Below are 24,536 nucleotides of genomic sequence, written 5' to 3'. Positions count from 1 at the left end.
AGTCAGGTGCCTTCTGCTAAGGTTACTATGGGGATGAAATTACTTAATGCATGTAAAAGTACCTTAATCAGTTCTCGGCACGCAAAAACTTCTATAAAAGTGTTAGCTGTTCTTGTTTTTTACTTTTTTTTTCTCCTTTTATGGAAATAAATGTTGACGGTTGAAAAAAAAAATCTAAGAAGAAAATAAAAATCACCCAGCGGCGACGACCCCTGCTAACCGTTTTTTGCCAGTTTCCTCCACGACTTTCGGTCGGTAAACACAGCCGCAGAGTCCCGGCGGCAAACCTCCTCCGCACGCGGCCGCCGAACCGAGACAAAGAAATTCACTCCACCCCCCGAAACCACCTCCCAACTTGCCGCATGCGCACTCGGCGCTGGGGGGGCGGGGAGGGGGGAGGAGCGAGGGGAGGGAGAGCCGCAGGTTCCGCCCCAAGCGGAAGTGATGTTTCAGCACATGCGCAGTCGTCACTGCGCGAGGAGGCCGTCGGAAAGTAAGGGCCGGGCTGCGCGCGAGCTGCTTCCCGGAAGTGGCGCTGCGGCAGCATGCTCGAGGAGCTGGGGTTGATCGGGACCATAGGCGAGGATGACGACGTGCCGGGGCATCCTGAGTCTGACTCCGGGGACGAGGAGGAGGAGGAGGTATGAGCCGCTCGGGGTTGGGGGCGCGGCGGCGTGCCGTCGGATTTCCGTGACTGCCCCCCTTCCCCGTGATTCCTCGGGCCCCAGCCCCCAACTCCGCAGCATCCTGCTGTCAGCCCGGCGAGTGTCCCGCGAAGGTGACCCCAAGGTCTTCCTCAGCTTGTTCGCCGCTAGCTTTTCCTCCCCTCCGCGCCTGTGCCGGTAACATGCTGTGTCGTCTTGGCGAAGTCAGTACCGAGTCACTGAACTGGTGTTGAATAGAGATCCGGGGGCGAAGCCAGTCGTGGTTCCTGATCAGGGGTTCGTTCCTTAAGCCAGTATTTACTGACGTGGAGGCCATGGGGTATGCAGGTGGAGGTGTCTGTAGGCTGCACCTAGTGTTCAGCGTCTGGGACACAGCCGTGAGCAGGGTGGGCAAGGACAGCACTCCCCTGAAGCTTATCCTCGGTGGGAGCGTTACAGACATTCAGCAGTGTGGCAATTAAAAGGAACAGTATCATGAAAAATATGCTCACCCTACAAAAATCCAGCCTGGGTGTTTGCCCCACTGTGGCCTCATCTGCCTACAGACACCTCCACCCCGGCGTCCCATGGCCTCCACGAATCCAGCTTCACCAAAGCTGGACCCGGGTCTCTCTCACCTTCCCAGCGAGCTCCATCTGAAGCCAGAAACCTAAGCGGCATCCTTGGCAGCTTTTTCCTTCTCACTCTCCTCCAGTTTTGTGCAGGCTAACTGGGGAATCTCTCTTTAACTTCTCCCCCTTTCCCCTAGTCCACCCAATCCCAGGCCACTGCCACCCAGCATCCTAAGGTACCTGGGCTCCAGCCCTTTCTCTTGCCCTCACCCCAGTGTATTCTCTATTTGGCAACTAGAATGATCTTTTCCTTTCTCAAATGGAAAACTATCGTAAAAAAGGACTGAAGCAAAAATATGGCAGATGATGAAAAATCAAAATATGAAGTGCTGTACAGTTATCAATAGTTCAGCTAGTACTGAGAAATGATATGTAATCATTACTAATAATAAACTTTAGGGTGAGAGTTCTTACCAGATTGTTTAACTTGAGTGAGGGGAAAAAAGTCAGTGTAGCACTTTCTAGTCTCAGAAGTTCTCATTCAGCTAGCCTTCCTTCCTTTCCTGTTTTTAGTTGTATGCGTTTTTGTCATTGTTTCCTAACTTAGTTGAATTGCCGAAAGAGAAAAGAGTCTGTATGATATTCTTTGAAACCTTTTGAAGATTTGCTTAAAGGCCTCCTGTGTGAGAAGTTTTTGTACCTATTCCGTGTTTGTTCAGAATTCATGCTTTCTAGTGGTCGGTATAGGGTTGCCTATATATTCATGGGAATGAAGCTTGTTGATTGTGCTTTTCAGATTTTCTGCAGACGCTTATTTTTTTGTTTGCTTAACCGGTCACTTACTGAGAGATCCATATTTAAGTCTCCCACAACAATTGGAGATTCCTTTTCTGTTTCTTTCCGACTTCAACACCATAGTCATCCTGTTTCTTCCTCTTCCCAGGGGCCCATTGTGCTGGGCAGAAAGCAGAAAGCCTTGCAGAAGAACCGCAGTGCCGATTTCAACCCTGACTTCGTTTTCACTGAGAAGGAGGGGGCATATGATGGCAGCTGGGCCATGGCTGATGTCATGAGCCAGCTCAAGAAGAAGGTGAGAACAGACTGTGTGATAGGCAGTTCTAGGCCGTGGGCTGTTGAAGAGGTTGGACAGTAGGTTTCAGGATTTCACCTCACTGCTTTTTGCCATCTGCCTACATGCAGCAAATGCTGGAATTCTTGGAAATATATGGTGTAGTTTTGATGGAGTGGGGAAAAGCAGTCACAAATAACCGCAGTCTTGATGAAAACCAAAGTGTAAAATGTTACAACATAGATTTATTACAGACTAGTTACAAACACGTTAATTGATCTCCAGATTTTTTTTTTTTTTTAATATTTATTTGAGAGAGAGTGAAAAAGCACGAGGGTGGGGTGAGGGGAGGGGCAAAGAGAGAGGGAAAAGCAGGGCCGGGACCTTGGGATCATGACCCAAGCCAAAGACAGACACTTAACCCACTGAGCCACCCAGGTGCCCCTACAGATGATATTTTGAAATAACAAAAATATCTTATTTCCTTCATTAGAAGATGTCCGTGACAGCTTTTCCTGAAGGACGGGACTTCAGTATATATATTAAGGGAGACCTTTCCTGATATTATACACACTAAAATGTGGGAAAAAAAGTTTTAGAGGAAATCAGATAATACTGGTCTGATAGTTTTAGAATACCAAACATTACATATAAATTGTTTGACTTAAAAATAATGGGCATACCTATGTTAAAATGGTCTCTTTTTTTTTTTTTTTTTTTTTTTTGGTGTTCCCTCCTGTTTCAAAAACTAGAGAGGGGGGAATCCCTGGGTGGCTCAGCGGTTTCGCACCTGCCTTTGGCCCGGGGCACGATCCTGGAGTCCCAGGATCAAGTCCCGCGTCGGGCTCCTGGCATGGAGCCTGCTTCTCCCTCTGCCTCTGTCTCTGCCCTCTTTCTCTCTATGTCTATCATAAATAAATAAAAATAAATCTTAAAAAAAAAAAAACACTAGAGAGGAACCTTGGTTACGTTAGTTTGTAACAAAACAGTCTAGCATGTACCCTTGGTAGTAGTGCCCCATGGATACTGTTATTCTGTCACTTGCCAGGTGATCTCATGTGGCCTCGCTGTTTAGGGTCCCTGGTTTCCACCCAGCATAGCAAAAGCTGCCACAAATGTCACTGTCGCCTACTTATTTGCCAAGATCCCATGTTTTCCTTTGAATCTGGTAAGTGATCTAGGAGATGCATCAACATTATTTTCTATTCTATGGGCCTCAAAGAGAAATACTGCCTGCTTAGAGCTTTTACTCCAGACTCTGTGGGTGGTTCTGATGAAAATAAACCAGCATTGCCTCTTCACGGTCACCTGGACAGGATTTCTTTCTTTTTTTCTTTTTTTTTTAATATTTTATTTATTAAAAAAAAAAAGATTTTATTTATTCATGAGAGACACAGAGATTGAGGCAAAGACACAGGCAGAGGGATATGCAGGCTCCCTGCAGGGAACCCATTGTGGGCCTCTATCCCAGGACCTCGGGATCATAATCTGAGCCGTAGGCAGATGTTTAACCACTGAGCCACCCAGATATCCCTGGACGGGATTTCTTTGTGATTTTTTACCCCCTTTCAGTATTTTTTTAGAGGATGCCAGAGGAATTTTCCTTTTTCAAGTTAATTATGAAGTGTTTATTTTCCTATGCCATGTTTTGATGAAAGTTCACTCCAGGTACACTGAATGAATGTTACATTTGTTCCCAGGTCCTGGCATATAGACCCCCTGTAACTAAAGACGTGGTCTTATAACACTTACAGTCCAGCAGGGTAGAAGATAAGTAAATAATGACACAGTTAATTATAATTGTGGAAATACCGTGGCAGTTCAGGATGCTTTGAGCATATGTAAAGGAGGCCTGCCATTACTTTCTTTTTCTAAAGTTTTAGCGGTATCCAGCATTGCTACCTAAATCTGCTTTGATTTTAGAATTTAACCGATAGGCTCCATTTTGTCTGATTGATAAGGGGAAGTAGCATTCAGATATAAACGTGACATCTCTTGCTAATTATATTCTTCTAAATAGTAAACACTTTCTGAACTGAAATGTGGATGTTCCAGGTTCCAGGTAAAGATTTTTCACACCTGTTTGTTATGTTGTTTTATCGTTGTAGTGAATGATCTATGGTTTGGTTAATCTGTCCAAGGACAGACAAGCCTCTTCTATATTAACACTAGAGAACCAACCCTCACAGAAATCCTTGTCTCTTTCCCATATATGTTTCTTATCTATTTTAATCTGCAGAGGGCAGCCACCACATTAGATGAGAAGATTGAGAAAGTTCGCAAGAAAAGGAAAACAGAGGTGAGAAAGCAAAGCAGGTACTGCCCTGCGGAAAGCCCCAAGTTTTGCCCTCCACGTGGCCCCACCATTTTTCTTTCAGCCTGAATTGGAGTGCGGCGGTGCAGACAGGCTTCTCTGTGTCTGTTGTTAATAATCACTGAGAGTCCACATAGCATTCTTCCCTGGCTGGAGAACATAGCGTTGCTCTTCAGAGGTTCTGGATTTCTTGAAGTCTGTAGTTGCCTTGCTTTATTATATATTTTCTCCAGGATAAAGAAGCCAAGTCTGGGAAGTCAGAGGAGAAAGAAGCAAAGGAAGGCTCTGAACTGGAGGAGCAGGAAGACCATGAAGGGAAAGATGAGGAAGGTCCAGAAGATGAAGACTCAGAGACTGATTACTCGTCAGCTGATGAGAACATCCTCACCAAAGCAGGTGGGTGCTACAGAGATGCTATCAGAAACAGAGGCAGGAGATTGGAAAGAGTCCTCCTTTCCTTTGTAGGATTTCCTATGTTCTGCTACATGGTCACATTTAAGATCTCTATATGGAACTCCTAGCTTCTCTTTCTCTTGGGCTTGTGTTAGGGTTGTTGTTCTTTGCAGGCAGACTGTACCCATATCGTCCTGCCCCATGTAGCTGCCGGCATCTCTAAGATTCAGACATATTTGGGATGATAGCTCCACATCCCACCTCAGATGGGCCCAGCCACGTAGCAGGTGCTCCATAAATATTTCTTGCAGAAATGAGTGCACATGCATGATGATATGTACAGTGGTTGAGAGCCTGGTTTCTGGAACTTTCCAAGCTTGCTGCACAGTGTCTTCACTGTCAAATGAGACTACTGACAGTAGCTTCCTCAAGCTGTTGTGTGGTTTTGGTGAGGTATCCATAGAAAGCACTTAGGACAGCGTCTAGCAGATTATAAATACTCAGTAAGTACAAGCCCTATTTTTCTCCACAGATACACTCAAAGTAAAGGAGCGGAAGAAGAAGAAAGGACAGGTGAGCATGAGCATGGAAAGCAGCGTGCGACCTGTTTTTGCAACCTGACAGGATTTTAAGGCCAGTTATTTTCCTGGGTCCTGTTTTGCTGAATTCGCATTCTGTCTTTGATTTCCTCGTGTAGGAAACAGGAGGATTTTTTGAAGATGCATCTCAGTATGATGAAAACCTCTCATTCCAGGACATGAATCTTTCCCGCCCTCTTCTGAAGGTAGTGGCTTCTTTTGGCAACCATGGGATTATTGCAGTCACCCCTTAACTAGGCTCCCTGCCCCAAACTGGGCTCTTTGCCTCCCTAAATTTTGTTGTCCACACAGCTGCCAGAGAACCCTCTTAAAAAGTTCTGATCTACTCTGGTGATGTCTCCTAGCACTCATTCTGCTCTGGCTACATTGGCCTCCTCCCTGGCCCTTAAACAGGTGAGGCATTTTCTTCCTCAGGGCCTTCGCACTTACTGTCCCCTCTGCCTGGAATGTTTTTCCAGTAATCTGGTTGGGGTGTTCCTCACCTCTTTCAGGGATCTACTCAGTATCCTCTGTTCAGTGAGACTTTCGCTGACCCTACTGTAAACTGCACTCATCCCTGGCACCCTTGACTGCTGTGGTTTTCTCCATACAGCACATGATGGTTTTTGGTCTTTTTTCTTCCAAGATTGTAAGATTGCCAAGAGCAGGGTTTTTATTTCTTTGGTTCACTGCTATATCTCAGTGCCTAGAACAGGTCTACCACATAGTTTGGAAACCTGATGTGTTTGTTTCATGCTGAGACAACTCCTCTCCTTCCTGTCTAACCCTGTCTTTTTCTCTTCAGGCCATTACAGCCATGGGCTTCAAGCAGCCCACCCCAATCCAGAAGGCATGCATACCTGTGGGTCTGTTGGGGAAGGATATCTGTGCCTGTGCAGCCACTGGGACAGGTAAAAAGGATAGTGACTTGGGAGATGGGGAGAGGAGGAGGCAGGAGGAGGGTGTTGATTTACCCAAGGCCCACTTTGTTAAATATGCAAGTATAAATTATAATGCAGTAACATTATATATTCTGTTAATTTATTTTTTAAAAATATTTTTATTTATTTATTCATGAGAGACACACACAGAGAGAGAGAGAGAGAGAGGCAGAGACACAGGCAGGGAGAGAAGCACAGACACAGGCAGAGAGAGAAGCAGGCTCCATGCAGGGAGCCCAACGTGTGACTCGATCCCAGGACTCCAGTATCATGCCCTGGGCCAAAGGCAGGCACCCAACTGCTGAGCCACCCAGGCGTCCCTATTAATTTCTTTTTTAAAAAACCTCAACATAGGGACACCTGGGTGGCTCAATGGTTGAGCATCTGCCTTTGGCTCAGGGCATGATCCTGGAGACCTGGGATTGAGTCCCACATCAGGCTCCCTGCATGGAGCCTGCTTCTCCCTCTGCTGTGTCTTTGCCTCTCTCTCTGTATCTCTCGTGAATAAATAAAAAATCTTAAAAAAAAAATCTCAACATATATTTTCATATTTCTTTAAATGCTCTTCGCTTTTTAAAAATGGTTGTATAGTATTCTATTATGTAACTATTTCTATTCTATAATTAATTGTACTAATATACAATGTTGTGGTGAATATTCCTTTCATAAAATCTTTACTCCTATGACTGGGGCTTATGTATAAATAAAGATGAACTTCATGAGACCCCCTGAAATCTGTGACCTGTAACTATCTGAATTGGATGTCTCTATGACCATGTTCTCTTACTGCCATAATAAGAGTAAAGTGTCTTTTTTTTTTTATTTTTTTAATTTAAGGAGGGGGCAGAGAGGGAGCAGGAAAGAAAGAATCCTTATCAGACTCCCTGATGAGAGTAGACAGCCTAATGTGGGGCTTGATTCCATGACTTTGAGATCATGACCTGATCCAAAATCAAGTCAGACATCCAACCAACCAACCATCACCCAGGTGCCACAGTAGGAATAGATTTTGTGAAACAGATGTTCATCATGGTGTTGTATATGAGTACAGTTAATTATGGAGTAGAAACCGTCACATGATAGAATATTATACAACCATTAAAAATAAAAGAATATTTAAAGAAGCAGGAATTTTCTTTTTTTTAAGTAATCTCTACACCCAATGCTTAACTCAAACCTAAGCTCAAACTCACAACCCTAAGATCAAGAACTGCATGCTCTGTCAACTGAGCCAGCCATGTGCCTCCGTTATGCTTTTTCTGAAGGAGGATTACTGAACAGAATATATAGTGTTATTGCATTACATCTTTCATTTGTATATTTCTATCTACTAAGAAAAATATTGCTAATACAGATACCATTATGTTCGTGTTTATTTCTGGTTGGCTGCATTGTGGATGATTTTTATTATTTTCATATTTCTTTGTACTTCTCAGATTTTTTACATTGACCCTGTGGTTTTAAAAGCAGAAGAAAAGCTTTAATGGAAAAAAAAAACATTGCTTCATTTCCCCCTGAGCAGATATGTATGTTTTTTGGATTCAAGTGAAAACTCAAACCTTGAAGGGACTGAAGCCCCTGTCACTGTTTCCTACTGCCTTTCCCTCCAGGTAAAACTGCTGCTTTTGCCCTGCCTGTCCTGGAGCGTCTGATCTACAAACCCCGCCAGTCTCCTGTCACCCGTGTGCTCGTGCTGGTTCCCACCCGAGAACTGGGCATCCAGGTGCACTCTGTCACCAAGCAGCTGGCTCAGTTCTGCAACATCACCACCTGCCTGGCCGTGGGTGAGTGTCTGGCAGCCCCTGGGAGACTGAAGTGGTGGAGGGTGGGTGTGCTCCACCATCTGAGGATAACAGTGCCAGGAAAGCCTTCCTGTGATTAAACTTACTGAAAAACCAGATGAGGTGTTTTCAGAGTAGAGAGTTGGGGGAGAGGAGAGGTTTAACAGTGATTTAACCAGCCATTAAAAAAAAATGAAACTTCAAAATTCATTTTTTTTTTAATTTTTTTAAATTTATTTATTTATGATAGTCACAGAGAGAGAGAGAGAGAGGCAGAGACACAGGCAGAGGGAGAAGCAGGCTCCATGCACCGGGAGCCCGATGTGGGACTCGATCCCGGGTGTCCAGGATCGCGCCCTGAGCCAAAGGCAGGCGCCAAACCGCTGCGCCACCCAGGGATCCCTGAAACTTCAAAATTCAGAGCAAAAAAATTTTCTTGGTACTGAACAAATTTAGAATGTCACTTGTGTTTTGTATAAATAAAGAATCAGGTATCATCCGGGGCAGAATTTTTCGAATGATGTTTCATGATACTATTCTTTAACCTTCATGGAACCTCCCCATGCAGTGGGAAGGCGAAGGTGATGGAGAAGTGATTTGCTTTCACAGCTGCTTCTGTTGGTCCTGTGTGTCTGAATCCTTCTGTTCTGAAGTGCCTTCGTGTAATCTTTTTTTACACTTAGAACAGTTGTGATGAAATAATCTGTTTAGGGATCCCTGGGTGGCGCAGCGGTTTGGCGCCTGCCTTTGGCCCAGGGCGCGATCCTGGAGACCCGGGATCGAGTCCCACATCGGGCTCCCGGTGCATGGAGCCTGCTTCTCCCTCTGCCTGTGTCTCTGCCTCTCTCTCTCTCACTGTGTGCCTATCATAAATAAATAAAAATTAAAAAAAAAAAAGAAATAATCTGTCTGTCCCAATATCGTGTAAAATCTTCCTAAGCAGGGCCTCTGTGAGTCTTGTTCTCTGCTGTTTCCCCTGCATCTGGCATGGGATGTGGCAGGTGGCAGGGCCCAGTCCGTGCTGTTGAACAGCTGACTGAATCATCCACCTGGCGGGGCTTTTCTCTGCAGGAGGCCTGGATGTGAAGTCTCAGGAAGCAGCTCTTAGAGCAGCGCCTGACATCCTCATTGCCACCCCAGGCCGGCTCATCGATCATCTCCACAACTGTCCTTCCTTCCACCTGAGCAGTATTGAGGTGCTCATCCTGGATGAGGCTGACAGGTATACCTGAAGTGGCAGGGCCCCCAGTGCTCTGGGGTCCTGTGGGCCACACCGTAGAAGAGAACCTGCCACTGCATTATTCTACATCAATCTTGCCGTAGCCATTTGTATGATGCCAGTTCAGCAGCTCACAATTGGACCTCTGTTTATCATTGGTCTGGATTATCCTGCTTTTTTTCTGTCTCTGTAATGTGATGGTTAAGAGGGAGGGTAGATCCAATTCTGGCTCTGCCACTTCCTGAGATTTGGAAATATTATTTAGATTCTTTTTTTTTTTTTTTTAAGATTAAAAAATTTTTTAAGTAATCCCTATCCTCACTGTCTATAACACTTCCTCCTTTCCTTTCTCTGAGGTACTATGCCTCTCCAACCTCCTTCATTGTCACTTGAATGCTTCTGTGGTGGTTGTGTCCCTCCTCTCCCCTGGAACATAATTGTGAAGGGCTAGCTTTGTTGCTTGCTGCTCTGTGCCCAGGGTTGTGTCTAGTGTCTAGCACATGCTCAGTAAGTGTGGAATTAACTGATTCCCCCAGAGCAAATGAACCATTCTTGAGTCCTGACGGAGGTAAAGGAGATATTTTGAGCAAAGAGAACATGGTCTGATTTAGGTTTTAAGGGGAAAGGAATTATATTCTTTAAAAAATGTTAATGTCACAGACGACCAAGAAAGATTGTGGACGTTTCCTATTAAGGAGATCAAGGAACATGATAACGAAATGCGGTTGGTCAGCTGAACAAATTGCAGTCAAAGTAAACCTACTGAGTAATATTATCTACAAGGAGAAAAAGATTCCTTTATAGTGAAGAGAATTGGTAGATACCACCTTACCATGTGCTCAAACTCAGATCAGTGGAACTGGGCCAAACGGATGGTCTCCATCTCCTGACACAACTGCACCTCTGCACGTTCTTGTGAATCCTTTCCCTGGGAAATAAGCAGACAGGATGTGGAAAAGATTGAGGAGACTTCTCTAGCTCAAGGGAGACTAAAGCATAGGAATTTTGGTTTCCTGGATTAAAAAATATAGCTATAAGATGACATTTTGGGGGATAGTTAGGGATATTTGAATTTGGACTTGTACTTCAAGTATTACTCAGACACTTAAATGTTTTGAGTGTGATGACGTGGTTATGTAGAAGGTGTGCTGAGGGCAGCCCAGGTGGCTCAGCGGTTTAGCACCGCCTTCAGCCCAGGCCATGATCCTGGAGACCCGGGATCGAATTGCACTTTGGGCTCCCTGCATGGAGCCTGATTCTCCCTCTGCCTGTGTCTCTGCCTCTCTCTCTCTCTGTGGTCTTTCATGAATAAATAAAATCTTAAAAAAAAAAAAAAGTTTAGAAGGTGTGCTGAAATAGGGGTAAGGTGTTGTGATGTTTGCAACTTATTTGTATATAGTTTAGCAAAAGAAAAAAGAAAAAAAAAGATACAGGAAATGTGGCCAAATGCTAGTTTCTGATGAATCTTGGTGGAAGGGTAAACTACAATATTAACACATAAATAAATGAGCCTGAGACATAACCAGTTACAACATCAGAACTTCGGCTTGTCTCATGTTTTCTGCCTATGATTGTGACAGATGCAAGCTCAGTCCATTTCTCTTGATTCCTTCTCCCTGCTCGTCAGGATGCTGGATGAGTACTTTGAAGAACAGATGAAGGAGATCATCCGGATGTGTTCCCACCACCGCCAGACCATGCTCTTCTCAGCCACCATGACAGATGAGGTGGGCCACAGGAATTCTGCTTGGTGGGGTGAATGAATGGAGGGATGCAGAGGACCCAGGCTGGGCTTGCAGGGGGTGATCTAGGGCAAGTATGGCTTGCCTCCACCCCCACCCCCACCCCGTACCCACCATCTCCTGGCAGGCCAGTGAGCAGCATCCTGTGTTTGTGCTGGGCAGGTAAAAGATCTGGCTTCTGTTTCCTTGAAGAATCCTGTCCGAATATTTGTGAACAGCAACACAGATGTGGCCCCGTTCCTGCGGCAGGAGTTTGTCCGGATCCGGCCGAATCGGGAAGGGGACCGGGAAGCCATTGTGGCAGGTGAAAGCCCAGGGAGGGACTGGGCAGGGGCCTGCTGGACTCCCTTGGCCTCATGGATGGCCCACTCAAGTCGCTGGGTGTTGCCTGGTACCTCCTCTGTCAGGCTCCCCTGATGTGTTGCGTGGTACTGCCGTCAATGTACTCTGCCACTTTGGCCATTTCTTCTGTCTGCTTATCTCCCTACCATTGTCCAGTCCTCCTTAGGTCCTGCTGAATGCCCAGCCACTTCCCCCTCTTGTGTTTGGTTCAAGCTGCTGCCTTTCCTGCCTGAATATTGCAGTGGCCTTGTACTTGGCTCCTCTCCCACTCTTGTCCTTGGTAACCCGTTGTTCACACTACAGATCGTTGAAAACGATCATTTACAAGTGAACATTCACTCATGTTACCTTCCCATTTACTGTCGAGTGTCTCCCATTGTTCTCAGACCACAGTCCACACTCCCTGGTGAGTCCTGTACAGCCCTCTGGGACCTGGCCCCTGCCTGCCTGGAGTCTTCAGCTTTGGTGCCCTGCCATACTCTCCTGTTTTTATTCTCTCAGACCTACCAAGCTTGTCCTGCCTCGGGGCCTTCACATTTGCTCCTTCCTCTGCCTGAAATCTTCCCCCAAATCTTGTGAGTGAGCCTGCTCTGTCATTCAGCCTAACATGTCTTTAGAGAAGTCATCTCTAAAGCTGCCTCCCCATCTTCCCTTCACTGTCTCACAGCATTTATCACCCTTGGGAATTGGGAATTGGCTTGTCTTCTCTGCCCTGGAATGTGAGCCTTAAAAGGCAGGGACCTTGCTTATCTCCCCCAGTGCCAGGCATAGCAGCCACTTCACAGGTGGGGAGGGAATATGTACTGGAGGTGACTTCCAGCTCACTCTTCTCTCCCCTCTAGCTCTTCTGACAAGAACCTTCACTGACCATGTGATGCTGTTCACCCAGACCAAGAAGCAGGCCCACCGCATGCACATCCTTCTTGGGCTCATGGGGCTGCAGGTGGGCGAGCTCCATGGCAACCTGTCCCAGACGCAGCGGCTGGAGGCCCTCCGGTAAACTTCAGGGGGCTGAGGCTCCCACCCATCCTTCAGAGAGGGCTCTCCTCATTGGGAGGGAAGACACCACTCAGAGGTTATGTTAGAGCAATTGTAGGGGATGCAAATGGTGGTTCCCCACTTTAAAGATTTTAGTCCCAGCTGCTGTAAGGTTATGTCTTAGGTACCTTCAGAATTCCTCGTAGTCTTGCAGAAGATGACACTCATGCCCCAGGGCTCGAGTATTGGAGCCACTGAGTGGGGCCATAGCAAGAAATTCTGACTTGGGAAGACACAGCACATGTCCTGTTCTCTGTAGCTTTTCCAGAGCAAGGGACATTCCTAGGGTGATGGAACGAGATTAGAAATCAAAGCCAGCTACTATTTCCTAAGCATTTACTTGGCAGAGTCCTGTGTTTTCCATGTTTTCTTGTTTAATTCTCATGGAATAGAGTCCTGGTGGTAGGCCAGGAGGGACCTTTTAGAATTCTCCATCTATCTGCATTCATTATAGGCAGCTGAAAGATTTTTGTTTTCTGTTTTTTTAAGGAAAGGCTGCTTTGAATGCTGAGAGATTTGCATAGACTACTCCCTTCCATCTAGCTCTGTGGTTCCTGAACTTTCATATTTGTAGGAGTTGGGGCTGAAGTAGTATAAACCAAACTGTGTTTGTCCTACAAACATTACAGGATGTTTAAGGTGTTGTGTAGGGATTAGATGGTCTGATGTTTAGGATCTCATTTAGATTATCACTATGACAATCTGTACACTCCTGCTTGACTCCAAAAGGATTTGTGTCTTCTCTGCTGGCTCAGGCTCCTACGGAGCATTTTTGGGGTTGAGTACCCAGGTGAACATCTGTTTGTGGCTATTTCCAGGCGCTTTAAGGACGAACAGATTGATATCCTTGTGGCCACAGATGTGGCAGCCCGTGGACTTGACATTGAAGGGGTCAAAACGGTGAGCAGCCCGTCTTCCTTGAACTTTTGGTGGGAGTCTTTTTGCCTTCTTGTGTCCCATGTCCCTGCAACTCCCAGGTCTGACTTTGACCTTCTAGGTAATTAACTTCACGATGCCCAACACCATCAAGCATTATGTCCACCGGGTGGGGCGAACAGCTCGGGCTGGTAGGGCTGGGCGCTCGGTGTCTCTGGTGGGAGAAGAGGAGCGGAAGATGCTGAAGGAGATCGTAAAAGCCGCCAAAGCCCCTGTGAAGGCCCGGATACTTCCCCAGGGTGAGCAGGCACCATTGCAGCAGCTCTGAGTGGTTGGGGTGGGACAGAGCCAGGAGCAGAGGGTGATAGGTTGGAGTAGTCAGGAGCTGGATTTGAACTCCAGTCTTGCCACTTCCTTGCTTAGTGTCCCTGGGCCGGTCTCACCATGCCCCTATGGTCTTCAGTCTCTCTCTGTGTGAAAGGGAACGATGACAGACTTGTGTCTCAAGTGCCCCACTCATAGGTTATTTTCCAACCTTTGGGAAGAGAAGGCTTCTTCTGAGGCAAAATCCCTATTAATCACCACCCCCTTCCTTTCAGTAGAGGGCAGAAGTCAGCGTTTACTTGTTTTAGATATCTTTCATTCATTTTCCTCTCATCTGTAGGGGTCCTTTAAAGCACATCTTTTTTAAAAATTGTTTTTTATAATTATAAAAATAATATATATCCAGTATTAACGATTAGTAAATGAAAGCCAAAATATAATTGCATGTGGGAGAGCTCACCACTGTTAGCATTTATGCATATATATCCTTTGAGATCTTTATTCTGTTCATAAATATCTTTTTTCTTTCTTTTTTTTTTTTTTTTCATTTTTATTTAATTCATTCCATCAGCTAACTACCAAGTGCCCAGTACTGTTTATTCTATCCTAGGTATTAGGGATATAGCAGGAAGCAAAACAACTGAGACTCTGGTGGAAAAAAGACAATAAAGGTAGTAGATGTGATCCAGAATGACAGGAGGAGAGACGCTGCTTTCGAAAGCTGTATAGGAAAGGCCTCTGAACAGATGGCACTTGAGCTGAGTCCTGGATAAGAATGAGGCAGCCGTGAGTGGTCTGCGGACAGAGTGTGCCAAGCAGAGAAAACCAGGGCAAGGCCTCTGAGGCAGGAGCAGACGTGGTGTGTGAGTCAAAGTGAAGGAAGAGTCAGGGAGGGCTCAGGGCATGGTGAGCAAGGCAGAGATAGAGGCTCAGAAAGGTAGGCAGGGGCCACACTTAGGAGTTTAGAATTTATTCCAAGAGCAGCAGGCTCTTTGGATGGGATAGGGTGGGAGGTATTGTGAAGCAGAGAAGTCACCCACAAAAAAACCCAAATTTTCTGTTGTTACTAAATATACATCTATATTATTCTTATCAGTCACACAAAGTTTATCCTAATTTAAAAAATTGTTCTCTTCCCTTGAGATGTCATCCTTAAATTCCGGGACAAGATTGAGAAGATGGAGAAGGATGTGTATGCAGTTCTGCAGCTAGAGGCCGAGGAAAAAGAGCTGCAGCAGTCAGAAGCCCAGGTGGGGCTGCACGGAGGGCTAGGGCCCACCGGGCTGGTCTGGAAGTGGGCCGCACAGCGCCTGCCAGTTCTGCCCTGCCAAAATGTGGTGTCCACACCAGGCATGTCCTCAGAGCCCCATACCTTTGTAGGCAGTGCCTTCCTGCAGCTGTCAGGTTACATATTATCAGGTGGAGCCGATCTTTTGCTGTCTCAACAGATCAACACAGCAAAACGGCTCCTTGAGAGAGAGAAGGGGAAGGAGGCCTCAAACCATGAGCCTGAGAGAAGCTGGTTCCAGACCAAGGAAGAGAGGAAGAAGGAAAAAAGTATGTTGGAGAGGTCCCTCAAAAAGCTGAACAATACAATTCTCATAGAACCCAGTAAGGCTACGCTAGGTCTGTTCCCAGAAAAAACAGAATAGGGACTCAGATGCGCACTTGTATGCCAGTGACCACTGAAGCATTATTCATTGTAGCCAAGGGATGGAAGCGACCCCTGTCAGTAGATGAATGGATCAACAAAATGTGGCATGCACATATGATAGAATATGGTTTAGCCATGATGAAGTTGATACGTGCTGCAAGCCTGAACCAAAATGAAGTGATCCAGACAGAAGCAGACAAGTATTTATGATACTATTTATATGAGGCAAATCTATTGATGCAGAAATTAGAATAGAGATTACGAGGGGTTGTGGGGAGGGAATTAGGAATGGTTACCTAGCTGCTGTTTGGGGGATGATGAAGTTGTTACAGAAACTGGTCACGGTGATGGTTGTGCAATATTGTGCATGTAATTAATGCTCTTGAATTATGTACTTAAGAATGGGTATGGGGCTCCTGGGTGGTGTGGTCAGGTAAATGCCCAAATCTCGTTTTAGGCTCAGGACATGATCTCAAGGGCAGCCCCGGTGGCACAGCAGTTTAGCGCCGCCTGCAGCCCAGGGCCTGATCCTGGAGACCTGGGATCGAGTCCCACATCAGGCTCCTGCATGGAGCCTGCTTCTCCCTCTTCCTGTGTCTCTGCCTCTCTCTCTCTATGTCTATCATAAATAAATAAATAAAATCTTAAAAAAAAAAAAAAGGACATGATCTCAAGGTCATGGGATTGAGCCCAGCATCAGGCTCCGCACTTAGCATTGAGCATGCTTTAGACTGTCCCTGCCTCTGCCCCACCCCTGTGTGTGCCCACATTTCCTCTCTCTCAAATAAATAAATATAAAAAAGAATTGATAAAATGGCAAATTTTATGTTCTATTTTGCAACAATTTAAAAAGAAGTAGGTCAGGAAAATATGTGTATTATTCTTTGCCTTCCCCACCTCCCTCTTATCACACAAATTCACATTTTTCTACACTTTTTTTCCCAGTTAATTTTGTAGTTTAGATTTTATACAGGCACATACAGTAGCTGCCTTTTTTTTTTTTTTAATGGCTGCATGGTTTTCCCTCATGTGGATAGATTATAATATATTTAATTAATCCCCTGTTGAGGGACATTGAAATTGTAATCTTTTGCTATTTTAAACATGTAGTGAGTAACTGTACAAAAGTCCTTTCACAGTTAAGCAAATGTATTTGATTTGCAGGAAAATCCTTGAAAGTGAAATTATAGGTCAGAGGATATGTGGATTTATTATTTTGTTAGGGAGTGCAAAATTACCCTCCAATAAGGTTGTACCAGCCATTTAAGAAATACTACCTGTGGGCAGCCCCGATGGCCCAGCAGTTAGGTGCCGCCTTCAGCCCAGGGTGTGATCCTGGAGTCTCGGGATCAAGTCCCACGTCAGGCTCTCTGCATGGAGCCTGCTTCTTCCTCTGCCTGTGTCTCTGCCTCTCTCTCTCTCTCTGTCATGATTAAAAAAAATAAAATCTTGGGATCCCTGGGTGGTGCAGTGGTTTGGCGCCTGCCTTTGGCCCAGGGCACGATCCTGGAGACCTGGGATCGAATCCCACATCGGGCTCCTGGTGCATGGAGCCTGCTTCTCCCTCTGCTTATGTCTCTGCCTCTCTCTCTCTCTCTCTCTGTGACTATCATAAATAAATAAAAATTTAAAAAATAAATAAATAAATAAAATCTTAAAAAAAATACTGCCTATATCTGATGGAACAAAAAGTTAGGGTGCATACGTAAAATTTCTGTATTAAACATAGTTATAACTCTATGGCAGGAAGGTCTGGGAGTGTTAAGTGAACCAAATCACAGCAGGAGGTAGATAACAAATATTTCAAATGGATTAATCAAGAAATAGTGAAATTGAGAAATAGAAATGTCAGTAAGATGGAGGTAACCACCAGCAGAGGATGTGATTTGTTGCTTCTCATTTGGAGTTCTCATGTACTAATTTCAAATATGGTGTACTTCATTTAAAAAAAAGGTATAAAATGGTACCTGAAATCTTTTACTCCCTCCTCATCCTAGTTGCCAAAGCTCTGCAGGAGTTTGACTTGGCCTTAAGAGGAAAGAAGAAGAGAAAGAAGTTTATGAAGGATGCCAAGAAAAAGGGGGAGATGACAGTGAGTGGCTTTCCCTCTGGAGCTGGGTACCTGTCCAGTGGCTTGGGTCAGGTCTTCTTGGTCTGTTGAATACTCACATCATCCTTCTTTCCAGGCAGAGGAAAGGTCCCAGTTTGAAATCCTCAAGGCACAGATGTTTGCTGAGCGGCTGGCCAAGAGGAATCGCAGAGCCAAGAGGGCCCGAGCAATGCCTGAGGAGGAGCCAGCAAGAGGCCCTGGTAGGCAGATGGGGAGCCAATGGGAGCTGGTAGGAGGGTTCTTCCTGAAACTCATGCTTGTGGTTAGAGAGAAAACTCAATAGTAAGAGCCCATATTGAGTACAGACAGCTGTTTTTGGGTTCTCAAGTGGTGAAGTGACCCCACGGTTAGTGGGGAAAGCTAGGATCTGGAACCCAGGCCTTTCTGACTATGGAGCCTAGTCCTTACAAACTGCTCTTTGGAAGAGTGGGTCAGGGTAGAAAGAAGTGAAGTTGGTCTTCAGCCCGTGACATATCTGGTTTTTGCTTTGGGACTCTGCAGTCATCCTTTGGAGAGGTTCATCACACCTGCCACTTCTGAATTCATCTCTTTTCTGCTAGGATCCAATGTCTTGTTTCCATGTCAGTAAATTATCAGGCCAGAGCATCCACTGAACCCGAAACCATTACCCTGAGCTTACAGATAGGATTTAGGAGCTTGGCCCAAAGACGACGTATCTAACCTTTTCTTTTTGTGCACAGCTAAGAAACAAAAGCAGGTGAATAAATCTGTATTTGATGAAGAACTTACCAACACAAGCAGGAAGGCCCTGAAACAGTATCGAGCTGGGTAGGATTTTAAGTTATCATGGGGCTCTTTGTATTTTGATCAAAGCTGTATACCTTCCTCCTTCTGCACTTTCAATTCTCATATACTTGTAGCTTTATAATTTTAAGGGTTCCTGTCTGACCCCTTGCCCCCAGCTAAGCCCATCTCTGGATCCCAGGGTGAGAATACGAGGAAAGTGTTCAGGCCCTCCTGCCTTGGAGGTGAAATGGTACATTTTGGTTCAGAAATAGACCTTTCCCTCAGGAAAGCTAGAATGGCAAAGGATCCTGAGTTACTCTTGAATGTGTTACACCTCCTACCGCCCGCAACATCTCCTGGGCTGGGGTTAGGGTGGGGTTAGACGATGCTTCTAGTCTTTTTTTAGGGCTGGGCCCTGACTTCCACAATATCCTATTATCAGGTGGAAACACCAGACTTAGAACTTAAGGCTCTGAAGAGGGTACCTCAGTGATGCTGCTGCTTCATATGGGAGCTGGGTGGGGGTGGCAGGGGGACATTGTCCATCTAGCTGTCATTTCAGCGTCTCATCTTTTCACCTGCAGCCCCTCTTTTGAAGAAAGGAAACAGTTGGGCCTGCCCCACCAGAGACGAGGAGGAAACTTTAAGTCTAAATCCAGGTAATGTTTGCCATTTTGGAGGGCCTAAGATTGTGCCTGTTTGGGATTGGATCTTTCATGGGAAAGTTCCTCCTTCCTCTTCCTGGCTTCAGGAGTTGGTCTTTATTCTGTGTATTCTTTTCATAGGTACAAGAGAAAGAAGTAGCTGTGGTGGCCTGAAGTTTGTGGGGCAGCCCTTAGATCCCTTCCTTGTGGCAAGTCATCCTGGCTTGGTCTCTTCCATTTGTAAAAGAAAAAAAAAAAAAAGTAAAGTCTGTGTCATTTGTACATTAAAAAAAAAGAGCATCAGGCTCCGCACTTAGCATTGGTTAGGGAGTGGTGGTGGTGGTATGCGGAATTAATCCCTAAGCATCCCTGTGAGTCAGCCAAGGCTCACTTCTTGCTGATTAACTTTCATATGAAGAAGATAACAAGTGGGGAGTGCCTGGCAGGCTCAGAGGAGCATCTGATCTTGGGGTTGAGTGTTTGAGCCCCATGTTGGGTATAGGGATTATATAAATAAAACTAAAAACAAAAAAACCCCAACCAAATGGAAGTATATTTTGGGAGGGAGAATAGACCAATCTGAATTGTGTATTTTATTCCTCTCTTCCCTCAATAGCAGTCTACCCCATCTACTTCCAGTGCATCTTTATGCTTGGATATGGAGGAAGTTCTTGCTAGAAGTTCTTTTAATGCCCGTCCTAGAACTGAAAGGTATCCTCCACAGCATCAGCCATGGACCAGACATTCTGGTACTGTGTACTCAGTGCTGTCTCATTAAATTCACTACCCCCTGTGGGAGAGGTAGTCATTCCCATTTTGCAGATAAAGAAACAGAGGCTTGGAGAAAGATGGCGTTAACTTTCCAAGGTTACACTGTTGGGAGTTCAGGTTTTCGAAACCAGGGTCTAAACCTGTACTCTGACCAACTGTGCTGTGGAGGTGCTACTGAAGATGGAAGCTCAAAACGGGACAGAGGGATCCCAGATAAATTAGCTCCTTGTTACAAAAAACAGCTTTTACCCTGTAGAGTGGTGGTTCTCATCCTTTTTCAATCATAGGTTCCTTTGAAAATCAGATGAAAGCTAGGGGATATCCCTTCAAAAAACTGTATGTTTGTATTCCTATATAATTTCAAGAACATACACCTCCCCCCACCAGCTCAAAAATTATAATAGTTATCCAGTAACACATACCCTTGACATTAAAAGAATGTATTCAAAGCTATTCATTTAGGCTGCACCTACCAGTCACCAACAAAGGGTTACATTTCAGTTAAATGGCACACCTGCATGATGGAGTATGGTTCAAACTCCTCATATGTATGTATGTGCTTACTTATAGAAAGATCCCCAAGCTAAGATCCTTAGCTTAAAAAAGCCAAGTGCAGAACAGTGTATTGTTTTTTAAGTCTTAAGGGTTATATGTTGTACATGCATAGCTTACCTTTGGTAGGGCTCATGAAGAGGTTTACAGGGTTGCTTCTGGAGAAGGAAACTTCAAGTTATGAGTTTATAAAAAAAAAAAAAATTTTTTTTTTTCACCTTGAGTAAAAATAACTTCACCAGCTGAAAACCCCATACCACAGAGACAAGACTGGCCTCCCTGTAGACAGTGCCTCCATTCTCATCCTATCTCAAACCGCCAGAGCTGCTTCTAACAGCTGATGACAAACGTGCACCACTGATTTTCTCAATCATCGTTTTTATTAATTGGCTTTATAGGCTAAAGTGCATAGTAAAGACAAAAAAAGGAAATGCATACATAGGAAAAGGACATTTTTCTCACCAACGGTAGAAAGACCTGAGATGCCTAAGTGTCTGTTCTAGGAACACTGGACTGAGGGAAAAATGTATGCAGGCAGCAGGCCTGGGGGCTGGCTTCTGGCTTCGGTCTGGGGCCTGCAGAAGCTGCTGGCATGCTAACCCTGCCCAGGCAAAAGCTGTAATAGTGCTGGGACAAAGGGTCACACTTTGGATAGGTGCTGCTGGTACCAAATCTAAGTTTAGTTCCATTCAGGGCCCTAGGGAACCAGCACTACTACTGAACTGCAGACAAACCTCCACCATCCCAAAGTGCTGGTCACAGGAGAGGATATGGGGGAATCACTCCTTTTTAGCCTGGGCCTGCTGCCTAAGCCCCCAGCTGTGGATAGTCACACTTTTCCCACTCAGTGATTATGTACCTGGGTCAGGGTTAGTCACTGAAGTCTTTTGTCTTTATCACATGCCTCCGTCTCGGGAAGTGAGGGGGCCCATGGAGGAGGGTGGGAGGGACTTTTGTGCTCCTTGAAAGGATAAGCAATTCATAACTCCTCTGGGCCTCTGTTTATTAGAATTAGTCTACAAGTTAGGGCCTGGCAATTAGAATGCATCTGTGCCCCCGAAGCACTGCAGAAAAACACATCTGACTGAGTCAGGACCCGGAGATACCAGTGGTAACCCAAGGTGGAAGCCCCAAACATGCTCCAGGGAGCCTGTCCACTAACTTGCAGGAGAAAAGAAATCTGTTAACTTTGCTCTCAGTTCTGGAGATAAAGTGCTTAATCTAGCGCAGGGGAAATCTAGAAACAAATGTGGGCAATCCCTTACAGTGGATCCTTAAATAGGTGCTAAAACTAAAGGACGATAATAAAAACCAAACTCGGGTTCCCTCACAAGGGAGCCAGCCCCAGCCGGGAGCTGGCTAGACACAAGGTAGCGGTGCGTGGTCTTCCTACATCATCCTCTGGAGCTCCTCAAAGTTCAGCAGGTTGTTGGCTGTATCTGACCAGGCAGCGTGCTGGGCTCCATCCATCTCAGAAGCAAGCTGATTGCTCCTTTCCAGAGTATGATTGATGCCCCCAATCACCTCCTTACAGTCGGGACATGTTCCTCTCTGCATGGCTCCCCCACAATCGCTAATCACATATATGTGGCCATTGGGGCACTTGAACCAGTGGCCACGAGGAAAACCCATAGCACTGACTATCTGCACTCTTTCTTCCTCTGAGATGCCCAGGCCGGAGCAGGGAAGGGTGGTTTTCAGAGCTTCCATCTTTTTCTGCACAAGTTGTTCATCCTCCCGGGTGAACTTACATGTTCTCTCAAGGATCTTCCGGACACTGTAGACCTCCTCTGCTGTGCTACTGCTCATCTTCCCCTCTGCTATCTTACAACGGGACAGGAGGTTTACCAAGTATGTGAGCCTCTGGATTTCACTTTGGAAGTCATCCAATTCCTGGCTGGTAAAGCTCAAACGCTTCTTGGTAAGCCATTCATGGACCTGTTCTAGTCGAGTCCCCAGTCTCTCCTGCTCTAATACATGCACCTTTTTCAGAGAATTCCACAGGCCAGCCAAGTAGTCATAGAAGCTGATACAATTCTCAACAAGGCCCAGGTCCCTCACGGACAGATTTTTCTGGGCCAGCTTCTCCTTCAACATCAGAAAGTCTTCAGGAAGCAGCTGGTGGAGGAGGCTCTTGCTCTCCAGCAAGACCTTAAGCCGTTCCTGGCTGGTTGCTATTTCCCCTGCAGAGCCCTGAATCTTTTCCTTGACAATTTCAATCTCTTCCAGCCGCTGTTTGATGCTGGTTCCATACCGCAGGTTTTTACGGATGGGTACCTGGCAGATAGGGCACACCTTCAACTTGATGGCAACTTCATCATCCTTCTGCTCATTCATGTAGCGATCCAGGGCTTGCACCTCAAAGATGTGGCTGCAGTCTTCTAGCTGCACAAAGCGGGCATCGGGCTCATCCTCAAAGCCAAATAATATTTGGGTGACTTCTTCCTGGTGGCAGACACGGCACTTCTTGGGACATGGCTCCCCACACAAACCGATGCAGGGGTGGCCGCAAGCCAGCAGCTTAGTACAAGGCACGTAGCATGGGGGTCGGTCGCAGGGTTCAGAGCAGAGTTTGGTGCACTGGTAGTGCTGGCAGCGCCAGACACAGGGTTCCACGCAGGGGCTACAGAGTTCCCCACACTTTTTCTTGCACTGGCTGTGAACACAGCGGTTCTGGCAGGTCCGCTGGCAGGGTGGGCACTCACGAATGCATGGCTCCTGGCACTTGTGTGAGCAGATGAGCAGGCGCTTGCAGGGCTGCTGACAACGCTCATGGAAGCGCCCTTCGAAGCAGCTGTGGCAGGTGCCAGGACAAGGATGCCCGCAGTCCAAGATGGTACCACACTTGGTGGTGCACTTGACTGGCAGGTCATACATGAGGTCTTCCACATTACCACACTTCACCTGCTGGCTGTGCCCACACTTGAGTTTCACGGTGACCATTTCTGAACACAACCGCACACAGTCTTCCCCACAGGGGTGGCTGCACCTGTGCCCGCATTTCAGAACCTTGGGGCAAGGCTCTTGGCAGCAAAAATCTGACTCAGGCATCGAACACGGAACCATTTGTTCGTGGCCACACCGAACAATGATTTTGCGCACCTTCACCTGACAAGGCTGACACTCCTGGAAGCAAACAAGAGGGCACCGGTGCCCATCTTGGCAGATGACCTTCTGGCATGGCTTCATGCATTGGAACTCCTTGTGCGAGGAATCATAGGGGTGGCAGGCACGGGTGCAGACGTGTCCACAGCCCAACCGGAACTCACAGGGTAGGCTGCAGCCTCCTTCGGGCACTTTTTGGAAATCAGAAGCTTTGGATACTAAGGTGTGGGTATCAGGATGGTTCTGGCAGCACAGCTGGAGTGTGCGACCTATTTGATTGTTCTCTCGAAGGGTATGGATGATCTTGCTCCACAAGGGCACCTTGGCCAGCATCTGCATGTTTCCAATGCAGTACATCCCCTTCTTGGCACGGGACAAGGCCACACAGATGCGGTTGGATATCTGGAGAAAACCCACCTTGCCTTCCTGGTTGCTCCGCACTAATGAGAGAAGAACAATGTCATTCTCTTCTCCTTGGTATTTGTCAACCACATGGACCTTGACCCCAGCAAACGTCTTGGCTGGCATGAGTTTGCGCAGGCAGAAGAGCTGCCCGGTATAGGTGGTGAGGATGGTGATCTGGGAGGGCAGGTACTCCTGGCACAGGAAGTACTTGCACAGCTCTACCACAAAGCGAGCCTCATGCTGGTTCTGGTGGCTTTTGCCTTCTTGGATTTCCTGTTCAGGAAAGTTGTGTTCCACAAAGAAAAGGTTGGAAGAGACTCCCTAGAAAAGAAAAAAAGTGATAACATTAGGTTCACTCATGCGATTTTTTTCTATCTTCACATGTATTGACCACGGACTCTACTCCAGGGAGAGACCTTGCAAGGTTTTTTTGTATACTTTGTACAACACTTTAAATTTAGAGTCAGTCACCATGTGCTTTCTTTTGGGACCATGACAAGTAGGGAAATGAATAAAGAATTTGTTTTAGTTTTTAATATATTTGTTTGATATAAATATTAAAATAACCTCCACAATCCAACTATTATAGTCCAGGAAACAGGTAGCAGCTATGATGAAGATGTTGAGGGAGCAGATAAATTATAAGCACTCAACTGTGCTGACTGCTTGACACACATTATCTTCCTCAAAACAATAATGAGGCAGCACCCATTAT

General features: G+C 46.0%; 2 protein-coding genes across 3 annotated transcripts in view; one reads left to right on the top strand and one right to left on the bottom strand.

The window, feature by feature from the left end:
* Nucleotides 1-493: 493 nt before the first annotated feature.
* On the top strand, nt 494-19,504 carry DDX27 (DEAD-box helicase 27). 2 transcript variants are annotated; one of them, XM_055306619.1, is made up of 21 exons: nt 494-641; nt 2,160-2,306; nt 4,525-4,584; nt 4,833-4,995; nt 5,525-5,565; nt 5,690-5,776; nt 6,376-6,481; nt 8,122-8,295; nt 9,364-9,514; nt 11,139-11,238; nt 11,416-11,557; nt 12,438-12,591; nt 13,452-13,533; nt 13,631-13,808; nt 14,977-15,083; nt 15,282-15,390; nt 17,485-17,579; nt 17,674-17,797; nt 18,299-18,386; nt 18,929-19,003; nt 19,130-19,504. In XM_055306619.1, exons 1-21 carry the CDS (start codon nt 546-548, stop codon nt 19,146-19,148), a joined length of 2,298 nt encoding a protein of 765 aa, XP_055162594.1. In that variant the 5' UTR covers nt 494-545; the 3' UTR covers nt 19,149-19,504. The 2 variants fall into 2 exon arrangements, 1 of the variants encoding a protein (XP_055162594.1); XR_008661987.1 differs by lacking the exons at nt 17,674-17,797; nt 18,299-18,386; nt 18,929-19,003; nt 19,130-19,504 and having other exon boundaries at nt 14,977-15,183.
* Nucleotides 19,505-20,671: 1,167 nt separating this feature from the next.
* The window catches only part of ZNFX1 (zinc finger NFX1-type containing 1), a 24,348-nt gene continuing 20,483 nt past the window's right edge, over nt 20,672-24,536 (bottom strand). The window contains exon 14 of the mRNA XM_055302126.1: nt 20,672-24,142. Within this exon, the coding sequence (XP_055158101.1) occupies nt 21,701-24,142 (2,442 nt within the window). The 3' untranslated portion in view covers nt 20,672-21,700. The remainder of the gene's footprint in view (nt 24,143-24,536) is intronic.

The sequence above is a fragment of the Nyctereutes procyonoides genome, unplaced genomic scaffold (genome assembly GCF_905146905.1).
Source record: "Nyctereutes procyonoides isolate TBG_1078 unplaced genomic scaffold, NYPRO_anot_genome, whole genome shotgun sequence".
NCBI classification, from domain to species: Eukaryota; Metazoa; Chordata; class Mammalia; order Carnivora; family Canidae; genus Nyctereutes; species Nyctereutes procyonoides.
This window is presented reverse-complemented; position numbering and strand designations above follow the sequence as displayed.